This window comes from Dama dama, chromosome 9 (assembly GCF_033118175.1).
Source record: "Dama dama isolate Ldn47 chromosome 9, ASM3311817v1, whole genome shotgun sequence".
Lineage (NCBI taxonomy): Eukaryota > Metazoa > Chordata > Mammalia > Artiodactyla > Cervidae > Dama > Dama dama.
Genome location: NC_083689.1, coordinates 95867525 through 95890168, shown reverse-complemented (window position 1 = coordinate 95890168; position 22644 = coordinate 95867525). Strand labels below are relative to the sequence as shown.

Below are 22644 nucleotides of genomic sequence, written 5' to 3'. Positions count from 1 at the left end.
GTGGATGGGCCTAGAGACTGTCTTACAGAGTGAAGTAAGTCAGAGAGATAAAAACAGATATCATAATATTAACACATACATGTAGAATCTAGAAAAATGGTATAGATGGTCTTATTTGCAAAGCAGAAATAGAGACACAGAGATAAAGACACAGACATTGTATGAGGGAAGGGGGTGGTGATGGGATGATTTGGGAGACCAAGATTGACATATATATACTACTATGTGTAAAATAATTAATTAGAGCCCACTGTATAGCACAGAGAAATCTACTCGTTGTTCTGTGGTGACCTAAATGGAAAGGAAATCCAAAAAAAGGGATATATACACATACATATAGCTGATTCAATTTGTTGTATAGCAGAAACTGACACAGCAGTGTAAAGCAACTATATTCCAATAAAAAAGAGGATATTGTTAGACTAAAAGTTAAACATTTGTAGTCACTCTAAAAAAAGATGATTCTTTACCTTACAGGAGGATTTATCTAGGGTGAGTTATTATACTTTAAAAGTTCCCTTAGTACATTTCAAATAATTCAATTTACAAGCATCCTGTTTACATACAAGCTACCTCAAAATTGTAATTCAAATTTTTAAGTATGGAATACTCAATCATGAGTTGTAAATAACAACAAATAACTAAACATAGCCACTGACATTATTTCACCTAATACTGTCTATAATAATGTAGTATATGTAAGGATACAGGCATAAAATATTAAATAAAGCCCCAAATAATAAATATTATCAGGTATGGTCACAAATGTAAGCAAAGGAAGATGGGATTTTTTTTTTTTTAACTTATCACCCTGTCTTTTTCCATCACTTCCTTTGCAGGGAGAAGGCCATTAAGAGAGAAAAGATGAAAAGAATTTCATTAGCATAACTAACAACAGAGTCAGGTAAGCCTGCAGTATGGGAAATATTAACATGATATGTTTTCCTATAGATTTTTTAAAATTGTACAGGATGCCTAGGAGGGGAGAATGGATGAAAAGAAAACTAGGTGAAACAATTGGGGGCTCGGACATTGAGGATGGTAGATGGAAAAAAGAATTTGGGAGTTGATGGGCGTGGAGAACACAGATGACCAAGAGAGGTCCTAACGGGTGTTACTCTGGTAACTCTGATAGCCAGGTATCTTAGTAGTACAAATAAAGGGTTTCATTTTCGTGTAGACTCCCAGTTCGTGTGTTTATCACTGTCTAATAATATTTTCTTTCTGGCAGTAGATTTCACTTTCCAAGTGGTAAGGGTATAGTTCTCTTTACATCAGCTTTATGATGGAGGGAAACAGGTGCTGTTCAAGGGCAGAGAGGTGGTTTCGCTGTGATGGAGAGTGTTCTCAGGCAGGTGAGGACTGAGGACTGGGTGAAACCTGGGGATCTGGCAGGCATCACAAGCTAGAAGGATCCTATGATGATCATTTCTCTTTTCCTGGTAGTTCCCTTACACAGACCTCCAGCAGCCAGTTTTATGCTTGCTGAAGAAATCCATCTAGCTACAGTTAAATATAAAGGCTTCAAATTAAAATGGATTTGAGTTGACCAACTAGCTTATTAACACTAAAATGTAACCTCTTTGCAACCCTGTGGACTGTAACCTGCCAGGTTTCTCTGTCCCTGGGATTCTCCAGGCAAGAATCCTGGAGTGGGTCGCCATGCCCTCCTCCAGGGGATCTTCCCAACTCAGGGATCAAACCCGTGTCTCTTTAAGTAGACCTTCAGTGGCAGGCAGGTTCTTTACCACTGGTTCCCTCTGGGAAGCCCACAATATAATCAAGTGAGCATGACATGCAGTTCTTTCCACAGCTTTGACAAGGGGAAAATAATGGTCGTCTGAAGTGAGAAAGTACTCAAGGGACAAGGATGAAGAAAACAAAAAGGTGAGATTTTAAAGAAGGCAAACCAAAGACTTCATGATTTTGCCTTGGCCTGACCTAGTGATCCTCATTTGGGTGAAGGAAAAACAGCTTGTGCATAAGTCTCTTTCTGAGTTAACTGCTGGTGTTTCTTTTCCGCTTGGCATCAAAGGTAAAGCATTTCTTTTAAAGCGTATGCCAACTCTTTCCAAAGGGTCTCAGATGATCCAATAACTGAAGTATCACTACAGAAGTTGAGACAAAATTCAATTCCTATTGCAGAACTCCTTAGTGTGCTTCATTTTTTAATCTCATTTCTCCTCCCCTTGTGGCTCCAAACACACTCTTCCTCCTCTTAGGCCCAGAGTGATATCAGAGGATTCTATAGCAAGTTTCTAGAGACCCATTGTGCAGTAACAAAGAATTCTCTGGAACTGCAGGTTCTGCCCTCGCTTGCTTCCCTGAGTGGAAAGGTTACTGTCACCCCTCACAAATGGTAGAGGAGGACGGGCAGTGCCCAGGCCTGCAAGCTTGCCATGAACTAGGAACTCAACATGCCAATCAAACCTGTTGGGTGGATATGTGGGCAGGTGTTGAAGAACTTTTCTGGAAGAAGTATGCACACTATTCTTGTGAAGGGGATGGGGGTATGGAAACTGGGAGTTAAATCCCCAAGGTGGACCCAGCGTTCCGTGTTCTTTTGAATTTGTCTAGGACATTTTTAGTTAAGCATATTTTTACCCCCTAACTTCTTTTTGTCTTAGTTGAGGGGATCCAGAAAGTAATCATGGACCTTATAGATGAGTTTAAAGATGAATTCCCTACCATCCTCAGATTATCACAGTCTAATCAGGTAATGTGATTTTATAACTTTGAAAAGAACTGTAAAATGTATATTGTATTTTTAGTATCATACCAGTTATTGAATTTGCGATTATGAGATCAGTATTTGAAACTCAGAAAAACATTCCTTTTACCTCAGAAAAACACCACTTCAACTCTGACTCATTGGAAGGAGTCTATGTAAAGCAGAAAGATTGTGGGTAAGGAAGTGAGGTAGGTTGATGAATTAAGTTTAAGGACAATCACTATACCATTAGATTGGAAATCTAGAACATTTTCATAGCTACAGTTGCAACCTAGTTTACTTAAGATTTGCTTAATGTAAAAATCAGAAAAATACCTAGATATACTTTGACTAAAGTCTGTGGTAATTAAGTAAGTAAAGAAATATGACTGATAAAAATTATATCACTGGAGAGGTAACTATGGCATGAGTGTGTGTTCTAATGTGGCAAGAAAATAGTGATATCAATTTCAACAAAGTATATATGCATATGTTTTAAACATCTGTTCCAAAAAAGGTTTAAGATAAGATATGGGAGTGGAAGGAGCTAGGTAGAGAATCATAAAGACATTTGGTCAGGAAAAGGTAACATTTGTTTAGGGGACACATGTAACCTAATTTACTCAAAAGTACACAACTCTTACTGGATGAATGGTTTCAGTCATTTGGCCGCAGTCAGAATAGAATATGTTGTAAAGTTATATGGTCCAGTAACAACCTGCTTATCCAGAAATCAGGCTTTTGGCAATGTCAACATGAGGAACGTAACTCCTGGAAGTAAACAAAAGAGTGCACTGAGTAACAAAGTAATCACAAAGTCTGTATATTTCATTCCAAAGGAGAGGTGTTAGAGCTACATTTAACCATTCATTCAGACAGCTGGCATTAGACATTTAATAAATACTTTGCCTGGATCTGGAAGAAGGAATACCGAGATACACAAGACAGCATTCCTTCAGTCAGTGAGCTTAGTCTAATGGATACAGAATTATAAACAAGTAGTTGCAATGATATATGGTACGAGGTGTATACAATTTAGAGGAAGGAATGACTTCATACTGCAGTCAGAGAAGACTTCATGGAGGAAAGATGCTTAAACTGGGTCTCAAAGGATGAATAGGAGTTTTCAAGGTGAAGAAAGGGATAAGGTAAGTGCGTAGGAACAGGGGAAAATATCCCAATGGAAGTACTGTCATGCCAAAAAAGTATGAAATGTTATAGCATATTTCCAGAATGTCAAGTAAATTTGAATAAATGGCATCACCCTTAGGTCTTAACTTTTAGAAGGAGTGATACTGAAATATAAGTTATCTGGATGCACAGTGGTAAGACAGCATCTAGATGGTGGTTGGCTAAGTAGGGTAGAATAAGTCTTAAGGCTCTAGTGGGCAAATCAGACTTTGGAATTCTATATTTTAGTCCTAGTAACAAATTGCTTCCTTTTATTTGTATTCCCGTAGTCTTGGTATAAATTATTTTGAAACATGAGAGACTTTTCTTGGCCATGCTCTGGATTATTGAGGAAAGAGCTGCTTGGTCTAGGAGATAAAATGGTTATGGTCAGCACAGTAGTGGCAGTAATTATTGAGAAAACTTCAAGGTAAAGTCAAGGACGCCTAGGCCTGGAAAATCCTATTGTCCTTCCAAAGTGTGCTTCTCCCACAGTTGCCAACATTAGAGAAACTGGGTTTTATTTAATTAATGCTGCAATTTTCTTTAAAGTTTCCTTCATTTCTTCCTACACTCTGCATAGCCTCATTATCACTGGAGCCATAAATATGCTTTATGGTGAAATAGATTGATATTCTGATCCCCAAAGAACTCGAAGTTCCTATTTCCAACTCACTGAAGCCATTTCCTTATAAGAACCACATCCCACCTTTGCAAAGAAGAATATGAACATAGTTAAAGTATTTTATTTCTGATTTTCAAAGCACATTATTCTTTTTCCACCATTTTTCTTTTACCATTTTTCTACCATTTCTTTTTACCATTTTTCTACCATTATTCTTTTTCTACCTAACTACCTGAGTAGTTAGGGGATATTGTAGCACATTGAAGTTATTTGCTCTTCAAAAATAAATTATCCAGGAAACAAGGCTAATATTATGTCCTTAACTAGATTATTGTTAAAAGTCAGATTGTAAGTGTTGCAGATTTTATTTCTAGCATTGTCTATAGTTCCCAAACATCCTGAAAGGACTGATTTTAGGACTACTTAGAGGGCTTTAGTAATTGGATTGTATTTTAAATCTCTAAGTTTTGTGATTAATATTTAAAATTTTTTTTTCTTTTTTTTAATTTTAGGCACCTATTTAGGAAAAAGTCATGTTGCTGGCCTGGGGTTAAAAAAAAAAAAAAAAGATTTGATGAAAGTGATGGTAGAGTTTTTATAGAAGAATATACCCAGAATAATGGTTATTAAATAGTCCTTCATGACAAAAGATTTTTAAGGACATTGTTTCCACCCTCCTCTGGCCAGGACTGGGGAAAGTTAATTTTAGAATTCTGGCTTGAGGTTCTGGCCTCTGAGGTCTTGTATTGTCCACTCCCTCCCTTCCAACTAGGCCAGACCCCAAAACCTTCAGTATCCACATCTTTTAGTAAAAAGTAAGTTTTTAAGGTTTACACTTGCAAATTGCAAGTGATTTCTATATGAGGACTTTAAAATACTAAACTTTTAAGTTTGAACAAATAAAAAATGCAGCTATAATTAGGGAATTAAAATTTTTTAGTTCAAATAATCTTTACTTGGATAAATTTTTTATGGTAAATAAGGTCAAATTTACTTATGAAAAGTAGTTACATAACCACCTTTTTTGTGATTATCTTGCACTTAACTGTGTACTACAAAATTGAGAAAGAGCACAGACAGAGCACATTAGAATCCATGCAAAAACTGGATTTTTACATCTGTAGATACATTTTTCTGAACTCCATGCTTTCTTTTTTTTTTTTTAAACATGTGGTGTAAAAAGTGCTGGTGTGACCAAACCAGTTTTCTTTGCCCATTGTGCAGCAAGCCTAATGCTGAGATGCTGAAATTTGCAGCAGAGAAGGGGTTTATTCATAAGACTGCCAAGTGAGGAGACAGAACACATCTCAGATCCATCTCCCCAAAGCCAAGGGGGTGTATATGGTGAAGAGTATAGGGTAGTCAGAGGTGCAGGTGAAGGTGTTTGGAGGCAGGAAAAAGGTGAGGTAATGTCTGCTCTCTGTAGGCATATCAGAGTTACATGCTTCTTCACGGGATGCCTGTTGAGAAAATATTGGTGTTAGCCTGATCTGAGGGTGCAGCTTGTGGCCGCCTGATGTCAGAAAGTTACCCATTGAATACCCGAGCAGGCCTAGTTGAATGGCCATGTGATCTTGACTAGTTTGAATTGGGAAAGATTAGCTATGTTCCTGAAGCAGTCATTACTAGCAAGCCATATGTCAGAGGTGTTATCTCTAGGGGTCAGTTAAAGGAGTCTTGTGATATATTTGTCTAAGCCATGTGACACTTGGAAGGTACACAATTTGCAGAAACAGTTAAGGCAAGCTTGATCAGTGAAGGCAGATCAATGAAGCAGAGGGTGTTTTGTTTTGTTTTGTCTTTAAAAAAAAAAACAAAAAACAAGTACTTCCCTGCTCTTCTGTAAGACTAGCTCAGGAATTGTTAGTCACCAGTTTCTGTCAACCCTATGGGGTACATCTTCAGAGTGGGCTTTTTAACCCCGTGGGGCACAGTTATTCTGGGGATATACCAGTGATGTCTGGAAATTGCTTGTATTGGTATATATTGGGGTTTCTAAGTATAATGAGAGTAGAACTGTAGCTAGAGTGTCTGTAATTCAGTTGTATTTTTGTACTTGATGAAGTTTTTTTTTTTTTGGGTTGGGCACTATCATTATTGGGAAAGTTGCAAGGCACATTGTGTACTGAAAAATTCCTAGATGGTTTCTTACTTAATATTTGCTTTATTTTCCCAATGTTTCTCAACATTAACATGTTATATTTTTCATTCATTCATTTGAATAAATATATTTACAGAGCATCTACTGTTTGACAGTCACTATTCCAGGCACTGGCAAAGGATCAGAGAGCCAAATGGATATAAAACACTGCTGCCATAAAACTTACATCCTAAAATAATACACCCCCAAACTTACATCCTAGTCAAGTATAAGAATCGTAAACAAGGAAAATAAACTACATACTATGTTAATAGTAGATCTTAAGGAGAAGAAAGCATAGCCGAGAAGGGGTATGAAGTGTAAGGGTGGGATGGGAGAGCAGTTGATGGGTAAGGTAGGGTGACCAAGGGGGTCTTAGTGAAAAAGTGATTCTTGAATTGAGACTTGAAGGAAGTGAGGGAGCAAACCTTGGTGTCCCTAAGGAGTAGAATGGCATCGTTAGTTCACAGTCCCTGAGATGGGGGCCATTAACAAGTTCAACAAGTAATGAAAGAGGGCAAGGGAGAGAAAAAGATGATGAGGCCAGGGAGATGAAGGAAAGGCAGTCTTTGTAGACCGTTGTAGGTACTTGGGCGCGTGCACTGAGTGTATCAGGCCACTGAAATGCTTGGATAGAAAAGCAAGATCAGGTCTGATGTAAGTTTTAATTGTGTCTCTCTGGCTGATGTGTTGAGGAACAGAAAGAAAGTAGGTGAGGGTGGAAGCAGGGAGTCCATTGAGGAGGCTAATTTTCAAGTCTGGAGAAAAGATGATAGTGGCATGTGAACATTAATAGAATGAGTTGTTGGTACTGGGGCTGGTGAGAAGTGGTCAAATTCTGGGACTATTCAGAGAAAGAATTGAATAAGATTTGCTGACAGACTGGTTTCAGAGATGTAGGGTAGTAAAAAGCGGGTGTTACTAAAAATTGGAGTTCAGCATTAAAACTGCTGATGACAGAAAAATGGGCACCACTCTGGAAAAAAGAAAAGAGGAAAGCAGGATGTGTATTCAAAGAATGGAGCTCAAAAAGTGCAATCTGGAGCAGGATTCTTAAATCAATCTAACTGATGCTGAGTTTCTTTGGTAAAGGGTCTTTAAGTCCCTTTGTTTATCTCTGAGGATGTTGGTGGTGGTTGGGAGTTGGACTTTCTTTTCTGACATTTGGTGGTATGCTCAGACGATGATGACAAGAAGAATCATCTGAATGTGCATACTTTGCAACAGATTCCAGGATGTTTAGGCCGAGGGTCAAAAAATTTTAAAAAGAAAAGAACAGAAATGAGGACTTCTTAATTTGGGTTCAACATTTAAATTTACACATGTGGTTTGGTAAAAAAAAAAACCTACATAGCATAAAAGTGAAAAGAAAGTGAAGTCGTTCAGTCATATCTGACTCTTTTTGACCCCATGGACTGTAGCCTACCAGACTCCTCTGTCCATGGGATTTTCCAGGCAAGAGTACTGGAATGGGGTGCCATTTCCTTGATAGCAAACAAAAAGGAAAAGTTGGTACTTCAATGAGGAAGGACCTTTTATTTAAAATTTTCTGCTAGAGCTAATTTAAAAAGTAACTCACTGAAAGTAAGAGTGAATTGGAACCATCAGCATAAACTGGTGACTTTTTTTTTTTTAAAGAATGTCTCCTTCTGCATTTTAAGAAATATAAGTAGCCTTTTCTCTTCTGTCAACTTTGTATTCTCAGAGCCATGAAGAACCACTCAACATGCACTCCTGTGCCCAGATTTGGTTTCTAATACTGTTCTTAAAAGCAATGATGGTCTTCTTGGGAACTAATTGATTCCATGTTTTGTGGCAGGGAAAATAAAAGGGATCAGAAACATTTTGTTGTTAAAAGTAATAATTCTTTCAGTTATCTAGGCAAGTATCAAAATGCCTTCCTTAGGCATTTTAAAATGGAAGCGGAGTCATCAAATTGTAACCATTTAAGCATTAAAGGAAACAAAGATGATATTAATTGGGAAGAGACTGGGTCTATTGGAAAATGCCATGAACTCAGGAGGAGACTAAACTGAGAAAGATAACCAAAAGTGCAATAAAGCTTTACTATAATGCACACTTGAATTTTTAAAAATATTGTTTGTAATAAATGCTGTATTTTTGGTCAACACAAATTTTATGAACCTTACAGGAGAGTTTTGATTAGTAGATTATCAATTACAAATAGGCTTCTTTTTCTACAGAGATAAAAACTTAGACAATTTTGTAAAAGAGGAGAAAGTTGAATGGATCAATCTAGTGTAATGTTTGGAAGAATGCATCAAGATTGGTTAATCAAAATACACATGCAAAGTCGGTGAATCCAGGCCAATACAGATCACCAAGATTTTGTAAAGGAACTGACAAAATAAGGACAGGGAAACTACAGAATGTTAATATTTTGCAGCTGAAAAAATGAAGGTCCCTAAAACACTAATGACCACATAGACAAGGTTTCAGTAATGGTGGGACTGCACATGTCCCATTTCTGTTTGACCTGGCAATATGGCCCTCACCCTCTGATTATAAATTATAAAGAGAGAAAACAGTACAGTCAGCTCTCAGTGCCAGGGATTCAACAAACCTCTGATTGAAAATATTCAGGAAAAAAAATTCCAGTAAGTTCCAAGAAGCAAAACTTAAGTTTGCTGATTGCAGACAACTATTTACATAACACATTGCATGAGGTTTTATAAGTAATCTAGAGATGATTTAAAGTATAAAGGAGGATGTGCCTAGGTTATATGCAAATACTGTGCCATTTTATATAAAGGACTTAAGCATCCACGGATTTTGAGATGCTTGGGGGTCCTAGAACTAACTAGTCCACATGGGATGCCGAGGGACAACTGTAAATTGTAATTGGAAGTAAAACCAAACTTTTTCCAGCTGCTCTGCCTCAAGGAGGAGTTGGGAGGAAGAGTCAGTGCAGCAGAGCGTAAGGTCACAAGAGATTGAATCTGTGCAGGAACTTTGAATGCTGCAGACCATGTGGTTTCTGTGCAAGGTGTGCTTGCAGCCAGCTTAGATAATACCAAGTGATTGCACCTGTGTATTCGTTGCGCTTGTTCTCCCTACCATCTAACTGCTTGTCAGGATTGCTGCGCTCTGAAGAGGCTTGGAATTATAGCAGCTCTAGCAGCCCACAGCTTAGCCCATCCTCTACTGTTCTGTTGACTAGGAGGATTGAGACCACAGGTGGGCTAATGGGACTTTTCGGAAAAGTTAATAGGCTAAGCCACAGTAGGACACCAGATGTCGCAGAAATACATCTTCATTAACAGGCTAGAACTGCTTCTGGTTATCTCCAATGGCAAATGCTGAAGAGTAAGAGAAGTACTGAAATTTGATGACAAAAGCAGCACCAATAAAATTATGACTGCAGGATAAAAGTTGAGGCATTTAAAATAAAGATACATCATGTTAGCCCTGAAACAAACATGATGTTTATTGTAGGTCAAAAAATCCAAAAGATGTTTTGAACTTAGATATTTGGACTCAACAAATAAATGAGATTCAAAGTTGCTTCTTTTTGTTATTAACCAACTCTTTCCTCCAAGTTATATACTGAAAAGCCAGAATAGCTCATAAAATTACTTAAATGAATAATGGAAATTATACTTGTCTGTTGCCTGGAATGCAGTCTAACCACACTGTAAGTATTTTCCCTGTGGTTCACTTTCTGCTAGAACAGAGAGCTACATGTCATGTGTTTTAGAAATGCCAGAAGTGTTTTCTGTCAGAATGTTCATAGAAGATTTGAGGTTTTCAGAAGAGAACTGAAAGTATTGTGAGCTTGTTTAGTACATAGGGCTTTTGTTTTTTTTTTTTTTTTAACTGTACAATGCATAGTGTATGTGTACTATATTTTAACATTAAAATTTAAATCATACATTTTGTATTATGTATGTATGCTGTATATTATATACAAGGATGTCCATTGACTCTCACCACTCTAGCCACAGGTATCAGAGAAGAAGAAAAAAAAAAAATTAAAGGAATCCAAATTGGAAAGGAAGAAGTAAAGCTGTCACTGTTTGCAGTTGACATGATATTATACACAGAGAATCCTAAAGATGCTACCAGAAAACTACTCGAGCTCATCAATGAGTTCAGTAAAGCTGCAGGATACAAAATTAATATTTAAAAATCTGCTGCATTTCCATACACTAACAATAGACCATCAGAAACAGAAGTTAAAGAAACAATCCCAGTTACCATTGCATCAAAAAGAATAAAATACCTAGGAATAAACCTACCTATGGAAGTAAAAGACCTGTACTTGGAAAACTATAAGACACTAATGAAAGAAATTGAACACACAGACAAATGGAGAGATATACCATATTCTTGGATTGGAAGAATTAATATTATTAAAAATGATCATACTACTAAGGCAACACACAGATTCAACATAATCCCTATCAAAATACCAATGGAATTTTTTTTTCACAGAACTAGAACAAATAATTTTAAAACACATGGAAACACAAAAGACCCCAAATAGCCACAACACTCCTGAGAAAGAAGAACAAACAGGAGGAATCATGCTCTCTGGCTTCAGACTGGACTACAAACCTATAATAGCCAAAACTGTATGGTCCTGGCACAAAAACAGACACACAGGTCAATGGGACACATAGGTCAGTGGGACACATAGGTCAGTGGGACACATAGTTCAATGGGACTCATAGGTCAGTGGGACACGTAGGTCAGTGGGACACACAGGTCAGTGGGACACATAGGTCAATGGAACAGAATAGAGAGCCTAGAAATAAACCCACACACTTAAGGTTAACTAATCTATGACAAAGGAGGCAAGAATATACAGCGGAGAAAAGATAGTCTCTTCAATAAGCAGTGCTAGGAAAACTGGACAGCTACTTATATAAGAATGAAATTAGTGTTCTCTAACACCATGTATAAAAATAAACTCAAAATGGATTAGATACCCAAATGCAAGAGTGCTTTTGGATATCTATGCACTATAAAATTCCTAGAGGAAAACATAGGCAGAACATGCTGACATAATTTACAGCAATAGTTTTTTGGATCCATCTCCTAAAGCAAAGGGAACAAAAGCAAAAATAAACAAATGGGACCTAAGTAAACTTAAAAGCTTTTGCACAGCAAAGGAAACTATTGATAAAAGGAAAAGACAACCTACTGAATGGGAAAAGATACTTGTAGATGATGTGACTGATAAGGGGTAATATCCAACATATATAAATAGTTCATGAAATTTAACATTTAAAAAGTCAACAATTTGATTTTAAAAATTGGCAAAGAACTGAACAGACGTTTTCCTAAAGAGGAAATGCAGATTGCTATCAGGCACATGAAAAGATGTTCATCGTTACTAATCATCAGGGAAATACAAATTAAAACAACAATGAGATATCACCTCACACCTGTCAGGATGGCTGTCATCAAAAAGAACACAAATAATGTTGCTGAGGGTGTGGAGAAATAGGAACCCTCCTACACTGTTGGGAATGTAAACTGGTGCAGCCATTGTGGAAAACAATATAGCAATTTCTCAAAAACTAAAAATAGAACTACCATATGACCCAGCAATTAAACTCCTGAGTATATATCCAAAAAGTAAAAAACACTAATTCAAAAAGATGCCTGTACCTCAGTGTTGATAGCGGCATTATTTACAATTGCCAAGATATGGAAGCAACCTAAGTGTCCATCAATTGATGAATGGATAAAGGAGATGTGTTACACAATGGAATACTATTTGGCCATTAAAAAAGAATGAAATTTTGCCATTTGCAGTAATAGGGATGGACTTGGAGGGCATTTGACTAAGTGAAATAAGTCAGACAGAGACAAATACTGTTCTTATCACTTATATGTGAAATCTAAAAAAATATAACAAACTAGTGGATAAAACAAGAAAGAACCAGATTCACAGATATAGGGAGCAAACTAGTGGTTACCAGTGGGGAGAAGGAAAGGGGAGGGGCAACATAAGGTTAACAGATTGAAAAGGAGTTACTATGGGATTATATGATACCATAAGTTGTAAATCACTGTAGAATTAAAGATCTTTTCATTTAACTTAAAAACAAAGAAAACCAGACATCTCAAGTTAACAAATTTAGTGCTTTACTGTGTATGGGAAGATGGAAGAACCTGGGCTCATTAACATCATTCCTTTGCTCTGCACCTTAACTAGTAAAAAAAATTTTTCAAGTAAATTGTGCATTATGTATATATGCTATATTTTATCATTTGAAATTTTAAAGTAAGCTGGGAAAATATTTGTAAGAGTTTTGAATAAGGGTTGTTTGAAAAATTCAAACATTGAATGATATTTGAATAAGAATTGTTTACTTTTGAAAGAGCTCTTTTTTAAAAATGCAAAAACAGATAAATCCAGAGACAAAATGAAAAGTTTTTGTCTTTAGGCTCATAAGTTAATTCTGGAAATGGCAACCCACTCCAGTATTCTTGCCTGGAGAATCCCATGGACAGAGGAGCCTGGAGGGCTACAGTCCATGGGGTCCCAACATCGGACATGACTGAGTTACTTTCACTTTCACATCCTAAGGAAAAAAATCATATATCCATAAAAATATTTAAATACATGGATGGGATCCATGAGTTGTATGGAGGGTAGGAGATGATTACTGGACTCTTAGTATCAGGCACAATGTACAGTTATATGGCACTTGTCTCTACCTAAAGATGATTTTTAAAATGTACTGGAAACAAGTGGGTGGTTGTGGGGGGTTTGGGGTGGAATGAAGGAAGGGAGCAGTGTTAGTGAAATTAATGAAGGTGATTAAGAGGTACAGATCTCCAGTTATACAATAAGTAGTGAGGATGCAATATACAGCACAAGGAATATGATCAATAATATTGTAATAACTTTGTATGGGGACAGATGGTTACTAGACTTACTGTGGTGTTTGTTTCATACTGTTTGCAAATGTCAAATTATGTAGCACACCCAAGACTACCATACTATTGTACATCAACTATATTTCAAATTTAAACATTTTTTTAATGAATAAATAATTACTGGAGAATCACACATCAGTCACTTTTCAAAGACTTCTTTTCCAGAAAAGAGAACCCATGCAAAAACCATCCAAAATCAGAATGGCTATTGCTTTAGCCAAGATCAACCGAGGAACATTAATTCAAGGATTAAACAGCATTTCCAGATCCTCCAAATCAGTTGCCAAGCTTCTGCAACCTCAGCTTGCTTGCCGACTTTTAGAGTTAAGGGCCGTATCTCATCGTTTGCTCAAGGAAGTTAATGCACCAAGACAACCCCTGTATAACATACAGGTAAGTGAACATTGCATTTGCTCAGGATGTGGGTCTTTTTGTAGGAAATATCCTGAAATTGGACAGTATGAAAAATGAAAATGTAGCACATTTGACTATCCTAGATGTAAAACAGTTGGCTAAGAGAAATGAATGTATGGGCCTTTTTTTCAGTGTGGTATATTGTCTGGTTTAAATAAATCTGAAATAGGAAGTAATGCAGACTTTTTTCTCCCTTGTTATTTGATTGAACTAAATGAAACTTTTGATTTCAAATGGTTCAACCTAAATCAGTTCAGTTCATTTCAGTCGCTCGGTCGTGTCCGACTCTTTGTGACCCCATGGACCAGAGTACACCAGGCCTCCCTGTCCATCACCAACTCCTGGAGTTTACCCAAACTCATGTCCATTGTGGGCTGCTGTCTATGGGGTCGCACAGAGTCAGACACGACTGAAGCGATGTAGCAGCAGCAGCAGCATGTCCATTGAGTCAGTGATGCCATCCAACCATCTCATCCTCTGTCGTCCCCTATAAGCATGCAAATTACCACTTATGTCAAACCTAAAAGAAATTCTACAACAAGCCTTAAAAATGACAGTGCCTTGTGTCCTTGTCCCTATAACTTTATTATGTCTCCAATATAATCTTGGTTTGATATAATGAGTATATTTAGCTATAAATTCATTTTGATAGACGTGTCAATGTTCAGGTCTGTTTCAAATTCCATGTTCTGTGTTGTTTTATTGAGGCTCTATTATATTAAGGCAGAGAAGGCAATGGCACCCCACTCCAGTACTCTTGCCTCAAAAATCCCACGGACGGAGGAGCCTGGTAGGCTGCAGTCCATGGGGTCGCGAAGAGTCAGACATGACTGAGCGACTTCACTTTCACGTTTCACTTTTATGCATTGGAGAAGGAAATGGCAACCCACTCCAGTGTTCTTGCCTGGAGAATCCCAGGGATGGGGTCGCACAGAGTCGGACACGACTGAAGTGACTTAGCAGCAGTATTATATTAAGGACAAAAAAGCTCTAAGTTTTTCTAGACCAGCTTCTTTTTTTCTAAACTTTATGGCACACAACTCTGAGTTTTTCAATCTGGGCATTATTCAGAACATTCCTTTGTTAAAATGCGAGTTAAGCCAGAAAGGATATGTATTAGTTCTTGGAGTCAAACAACCCAGAGTTGAGAAGCTTTCAGGCATAGCTGGATATAGTACACAATACCTTCAGGATCCTCTTTCTTTCTTTGACTCATCTCTTGGTTCAGATCTCTCTATGTTGACTCCATTCTTAGACTGACTTTCTTGTCATGGTCACAAGATGATTTGCAGTTGTTCTCAGGGACTACATCCTTCCAGCTTCAATTACAGCAGAAAAGAATAAGAGTCCTTGATCCAACATTCCTGGCTAAGTCCTGAGGTGCACTTTTGGAGATTGACTTTCCTCTAAACCAAGGAAATGGGGTACATTGACTGGTCTAGGAATTGACTACTGCTTCATTCCTAGAGTAGGGGTTGCAGCCCCATTCAGACAATGCCACTTAGGGATGGGGAAAGAATGAACCCTCAAACAAAAATGCGTTGTTTTGAGATGAGAAAATGGATGATGAATGGCTAAAATAAACAAAATATTATATAGGAATATCTCTTCAATCAAAGATTTTTGACATTTCCAGAAAGCATCAGATATTTCAACTATGAATTGCCTGAAACAGCATTTATAAAAGGCTCCTTTATAATATCAGAAGCTTGAGAAAGTAAAAAACGGTTTCTGTTTTGTTAACCATCAGATTTCTAAGCACTATAAGGCTTATTCCTGTGTCTTTAGATCCTCGGAAAAAAACATAGCTGAACTGTATTAAATTCCCACTGAAATATCTTTCTGAATCTAATGTTTTGCCTTGCTCTTTGCTTGCATTGCTAGACCCACAGTTCCTACAGAGTTGACATAAGAACTGTTCTTTGCAGAATATTTCTGTATTTATTATGAAATAATGTTTAAAGACACTGTCCATTATTGTTATTCAGAGTCTTTTCTCCTCCTCTTTGCTAAGTTAAACTATGAAGAAGCTGAGATTTTACTCTATTTACTGGGTAATGAGTTAGTATGCCATATCTCCATCATGGAGAGGAACCTTGAAATCAAGAGACTCATCTTTTTATAAGAATGCTGGCTCATCTGCTGAGAGAGAGAGAGAGAGAGAGAGAGAGAGAAGCATATGTCTCTGGAGCAGAAGGAAAAGGCTTTCTCTTTAGTGCCCTGCATCATGTCTTGAGAAGTACATCTCTAGATCTTTCCAAAGGAACATACCTTCTCTAGCTGCCAAAGTTGTTTGCTATTCAACCATATCCTTTGCCCAGAAGGCCCAATCTGTACAGGAATGAGAGACATTCATGGAGAATTGTCTCCCAATACTCATGAGAATTCAATGACAGAAAAATAATTTCTGTTTCCAGTGGAATTGAGGTTTCCTTCTATCCAGTAAAGAGAACGATATGGAATGGATCCTTTGCCACTGAGCCACCTGGGGAGACCAAAGAACTGAGTGTGTGTGAGCTCGGTCGCTCAGTCATGTCTGACTCTTTACAGCCCCGTGGACAGTATGTAGCCTGCCAGGCTCCTCTGTCTATGGAGTTTTTCAGGCAAGAATATTGGAGGAGGTTGCCATTTCCTCCTCTTCCCCACCTAGGAATTTAACTTGCGTCTCCTGCGTCTCCTGCATTGGCAGGTGCTACCACTAGAACTACCTAGGAAGCCCACAGCTATGGTACTATGGCTTATTATTTTAACCTGTTTGTGGTATTCCATCACAAGAAAAAAGAATCCACAGTTTATCTATTACTGGACAGATGGACAATTTAGTTTCCAAATATTTTACATTGCCAACAGTGCTTCAGTGAACACGCTTGTAACTGAGTCCATGCCCGTACGTTGAGACGTTTCTGCAGGACTGCTGCGTCATGAGGGATGAACAGCTTCAGTTTTATTAGCTGTTATCAAAATGCTTCCCAGGTGGCGCTAGTGGTAAAGAACCCGCCTGCCAGTGTAGGAGACATGCGTTCGATCCCTTAGTCGGGAAGAGCCCCTGGAGAAGAGCATGGCAACCCCCTCCAGTATTCTTGCCTGGAGAATCCCATGGACAGAAGAGCCTGATGGGCTACAGTCCACGGGGCCACAAAGAGCCGGACACAACTGAAGCAATTTAGCACGTGCCCACACAGTCTTGGAAGCCTTTGTGATTCTTTAATCTGAGGATAATTTCTTCAATTCTGGAAAACTTTCAGCCATTATGTCTTCAAATATTGCCGCCTCATTTTCTCTAATCTCATTCCAGAACGCCTACTAAACACACTTTTGAATCTTCTCATGTTAGTCTTTATGTCCATTTACCTTTCTTGTATTATCCTTTATCTCTTTTTGATACATCTGAATAATTTCCTCTGATTTGTCTTCCAGTTAACCAACTCTCTCCAGCTCTAATATGCTCTTTTACTTATTAAATGTATTTTTAAGTTTCAAACATTATATTTATCATTTCTAGAAGTTCTATAATATTTGGTGTCTCCCCCAAATTTCTACTTTTTAAAAAGCATCCTTTTATAGAATGATTTCTTTTTAATAACCACTTTAATTTAAACATATTATTTATGATCTTTTTAAAGATTATTCTTTGAGATTTAGGGGGATTGCTAATCTTTCTGTCTATTGTGATCTATGTTGTGTCTACTCATCATTTTGTTTCAATTGAAAATTTTTCTTCAGTAAGACTTTTTTAAAAATAGAAATACCTTCTGGCCTTGGGGATACAACAGTTTCTCTAGAGAATTTTGCTTGTGCTCTGGAGGGGTCAGTCCCTGGTGGGGACCTGCTTTCTCACCTTTTTGGTCTGGCGGGTGCAGTTTTTCTAGTCCCCCATTGCAGCTCTACAAAGGCCTGACCTCACCTCATGTGCATCCAAGTCTCATCTTCATTCTGTTTATTAAAACTCAAGCCCTCAGTCCTTATTTCAGGATCCAGTAACATCCCCATTCCTGAGACATAAGATCACACACTTACTGCTTGGCTTTTAGTTCCTGACATGGGACGATTTATCCCTTCCTTCCTCCTCCTCTTCCATGTTCTGTAAACTCAGTCTGGTATTACATTTTTGGATTTTTATTTATATAGAATTTATAGGATTTTTGTTTTGTTTTGTTTTTTGTTTTTGTTCTTGTTTTTTGGTGAGAGGTTCCCCACTGGCTCAGTCTGCCACATTGCTGGAACCAGATGTCCTTCAGGTTTACTTCTTAATATCTTTTACAGATTATAAGATGGTTAACTTTCTTTTTGGAAGTGAAATGTAATTCTACCCTTTTTCACTCACTTAATGCAAATTTACTGAAACCATGGCATGTAAAATCACGAGTGTGGGTACTCAGTTCTGTTCAGTTCAGTTCAGTAGCTCAGCCGTGTCCGACTCTGCGACCCCATGGACTGTGGCATGCCAGGCCTCCCTGTCCATCACCAACTCCTGGAGTTTACCCAAACTCATGTGCATTGAGTCAGTGACGCCATCCAACCATCTCATCCTCTGTCATCCCCTTCTTCTCCTGCCCTCAATCTTTCCCAGCATCAGGGTCTTTTCAAGTGAGTCAGTTCTTCACATGAGGTGGCCAAAGTATTGGAGTTTTAGCTTCAACCTCAGTCCTTCCAATGAACACCCAGGACTGATCCCCTTCAGGATGGACTGGTTGGATCTCCTTGCAGTCCAAGGGACTCTCAAGAGTCTTCTCCAACACCACAGTTCAAAAGCATCATTTCTTTGGCACTCAGCTTTCTTTACAGTCCAACTCTCACATCCATACATGACCACTGGAAAAACCATAGCCTTGACTAGACGGACCTTTGTTGGCAAAGTAATGTCTCTGCTTTTTAATATGGATTCATAAATGTCCTGTGGACTATAGGGATGGTGAGCAAGTAAGCCGTGACTACTGGGTGTACTGAGTGCATGATGAAAGTGTGCGAAGTGGACTATGGAAGCAACAACAAGGGGGAGATAATTCCTAAGAGTAGTCGGTGTAGTCTCCCTAGAAGATGATACTGGATCTGAGCCTAGGAAGGGAAATTATCCCAGTGAAGAAGTAGGAGAATCGTTTGCGGAAGAGGACAATGTATATTAAGAAGCTGAGGCAAGCGCATGACTTACGTAGGAACTGTAAGTGGTTCCACATGGCTGAAGTGAGACAAGTGGGAACAGTCCCAGGTCAGAGCTGCTGGGGTCCTTGAGGGTTAGGAGTGAGGAGGAAGCTTTTCTAGAGTAATGTGTATTAGCTAGGGCGGAAATTCAGAATTGCCACTGAAAGGAACCGAAGTTGTAGCAAGGAAGAAAACATACATCAAATCTGAAAGTCTCAGTGAGGATAGACGTAGAAGCGTGAGGAGTGAAGTTTAGTGGCCTGGAGAATCCAAGGAGCAGCAGAGTAACGTGTGAGGTGTGGTGGAGGTCAGCGGGTTGGTCTGTGAGTGGAATGTATCCATGGAACCAGACCGTGCCGAGAGGTCAATGGCATATCACAGAGTTCAGCTTACCCAGAGTGGACTCCAGCCTGAATTCCTTCAAGAATGGTCAGACTGCCTGTGTCAAGATGGAACTCTGTGGTGTGTGAAAATAAAAAGGAGTGAAGTGTAGAGAGCTGGGGTCCAGCCTGTCCAGCTGGCCATCTTGTTGAGAGACTTCCTTGGCACCTGGCTCTGTGGGTCCCCGAACCGTTCCCTGTTGTGCAGGGCTGAGGTTAGTGATATGCCTGCTTCTTCTACAGGGGGCCTTAGGAACGGAAAACTGAGAATTTCTTGGGGATTTTCAGTATCCCCAGCAGCAATACTTACAGAACGCTGTATCTGCTTAGCCTTGGAAGCTGCCTGTCCGAGTGAAGCCTGCGCCTGCTCTAGGCTGCAGTGACCTATATAGTCAGCTTGGATGATGACTTCAGCCAAGACACGGCAGCTCCCAGACACAGTTGCTGACTTTGGCATCCCAGCGCAGGGCCACAGGACCAGAAGCTCTGTCTATGATAGAATCTTCTGTATAGTGACTTTAGAGGTGTTTGCTTCTACTTTGGACACATTCTCTGGAGTGGTGTAGTCAAGAGATGGGTAAACTAAACTCTTAGCCTCAGGAGTGCCTGTGGCATAAGTGGACCCCAGGGGAGTTTTCAAGATGAAGAATCACAGAGGCTTACCTAAGTAAAGTTTCTTCCTCGCCCTCAACCCTCCAAGGTAGACTCCAGTTTGGGGTCTGTAAACCTCACAAATAGCGAGAACTTCTTTACTTCCTTGAAGGGCTTGCCATGAGTCTATCTTGGGTGGTGTAATTCAAGACTCGGCGGGGGGAAAAGGACAATTCCTAGAAAGCAGAAGTATTGGAATCTTGAAGACATACTTTGGCAGGTTGGCCAAGAGGGTGAGACATTTGAGCTTTTATAGGACCACCCAAATTAAGAGCTCATTCAAGGGTAATGCTCCACAGGCTGTTAATACTGGCGCGCTGTTGTTTAATCATTAAGTCGTGTTCCATTCTTTCACAACCCCATGGACTGTAGCCCACCAGTCTCCTCTGTCCATGGGATTTTCCAGGCAAGAATACTGGAGTGGGTTGCCATTTCCTTCTCCAGGGGATCTTCCTAACCCAGAGACTGACTCCATCTCTTACATTGCAGGTGGATTCTTTACCACTGAGCTATCTGGGAAGCCCCAATACTGGGATAAACAAAGTCAGAAAGCTTTCTTTCCTGTGGATTGCTAGGAGTCTTCCCTGCATTCATGAGTATTGTGGGTTGCTAAGCAAATTCATGATCAAGTAGCTTTTCCAAACTTAAAAAGGAAACATTTTTTTCTGGACCTGTAAAAGCAGTATTTCTTCCAACCTTATTTGTGAATCACTGAGAAAGAGTTTCCCCTATAACTCCTTTGATATTTTATCAAGATGGTTTTGGACAATATAGATTAAGTTGGACCTGGTAATTCTCCAACCTTCAGGTTATCTGTAAGTATATCTCTATTTTCTAAGCTGCTTATAGTCTGCTTTTTTGTGTGATTTATCTCATTGTTCGTGAAAATAAGATGAATATAGATACTTCTTCCATGAGACAAGGCAGTCAAAATTATATGGGAGAAGTAGAACAGGAAATTATGTGGTAGAAATTTAAAACTGAAATGTTTTTACTTGTTGAAATATCCATGTATCTTATATGTTAATATTACCAAATTCAAAAAGGAAATATATGGATATAATAGTGATATCACAATACTTTTAAATGCAAATGAAATAAAAATCATGTAACAAGGTTAAGATAAAATTTTTGAAACCAGCCAAGACAGTCTAGACAAAGCCTCCCTTTTCCCAAATTTCTCCAGTTTGTTTATCTCAGTTTTTGCCGTATACTATTCCTGCCCATAGCAAACCAAAAATGAAACAGTGTGGTTTATAATATGAAAAACATGTATTGCAAGTGAGTCATAAAATGGAAAAATGGCTACTTAGCCAGTAGCCACATAAATTTTGTAGGATATGTATTTTTACAGGGGTGATTTATTATAGTAACAGCAAATATTTATTAAAAGCATTAAAATGGTGAAAAAGTTACCCCCAGCCAATATATAGATTCATCATTCAGAAGCATAACATATATCAAATACACATTTATTTCTAAACTAATCCATTTTAATTACTTTTAGGTGAAGGACAAAAATCTGAAAAAGAAAGATGCAGTGAAACAGAAACAGTAATTTTCCTTGCATGCACACCCCATTTTTATTTTTATTGTATATGACCTACCAATTATTGGACCTTCCATTACATCCATATATTCACAAACTCATGAATATTTTACTCTACTACGAGGCATTCTGTTGACGTGTATCTGATTTCCTTCCTGACATCTGCTCCCTACTTACAGAGTTTGTCTCCTTTAGCCTGATAGTGGGATTCAAAGGCATGCTATCAATCTGAGTCTTTCAGTAAGAGTGAAAGAGTAGCAGCAGCTTCATTTCCTGGCAGCGCTTCCCAGAAGCCAGGAAGTCTGGGAAGTTTTCCAGACTGACATATGGAGAGAGTGGGCTAAAACTGCCCACCGTGTGTAGGAGCTCGTACGGCCTGAAGGGTGGGGGTAAGAAGGAAAACCCCCCTCCCTTTTCCCTCTTCACTCCACCATCTCTCAGCTACTATGCTAGATAGTATTATTGGCTTCAGCTTTCCATACATCGCTTGAGAGGAGAAGGGAGATTGTGATGGACACCTTTGTCCTTCGTAGGACAGCAGTGAGCCAAACCTGAGTACAGTAAGCACTTAGAGCAGGACCTGGTATACAGCGCCATAAAGTGTCCGCTCAATGAAATGCTGCCACGTGCTCTTCAGAGGCACCATTTAAAAGGCTGCAGCGTTACTGCTGGGTGGATACCCATAATTCACCTAGCCGTTCTGCTACCATTGTTTCAGTTTTTCAATGTTGTAACCTTTTAATCCAACCAGTCCATCTAAAGGAGATCAGTCCTGAATGTTCATTGGAAGGACTGATGTTGAAGCTGAAACTCCAATACTTGGGCCACCTGATGCGAAGAACCAACTCATTGGAAAAGACCCTGATGCTGGGAAAGATTGAAGCCGGGAGGAGAAGGGGACGACAGAGGATGAGATGGTTGGATGGCATCACTGACTCAATGGACATGACT

General features: G+C 38.8%; 1 protein-coding gene across 5 annotated transcripts in view; it reads left to right on the top strand.

Moving 5' to 3' along the window:
• SPATA9 (spermatogenesis associated 9) overlaps positions 1-22644 on the top strand; it is a 52389-nt gene that overhangs the window by 23411 nt on the left and 6334 nt on the right. For 4 of the 5 annotated variants that reach the window (XM_061152040.1, XM_061152039.1, XM_061152037.1 and 1 more), the window contains 4 exons: positions 840-904; positions 1814-1887; positions 2628-2716; positions 13726-13953. In XM_061152040.1, the coding sequence (XP_061008023.1) occupies positions 2651-2716; positions 13726-13953 (294 nt within the window). In that variant the 5' untranslated portion in view covers positions 840-904; positions 1814-1887; positions 2628-2650. Of the gene's footprint in view, positions 1-839; positions 905-1813; positions 1888-1922; positions 2479-2627; positions 2717-13725; positions 13954-22644 lie in introns of those variants that run through there. The other variant, XM_061152042.1, reaches the window with a different exon arrangement.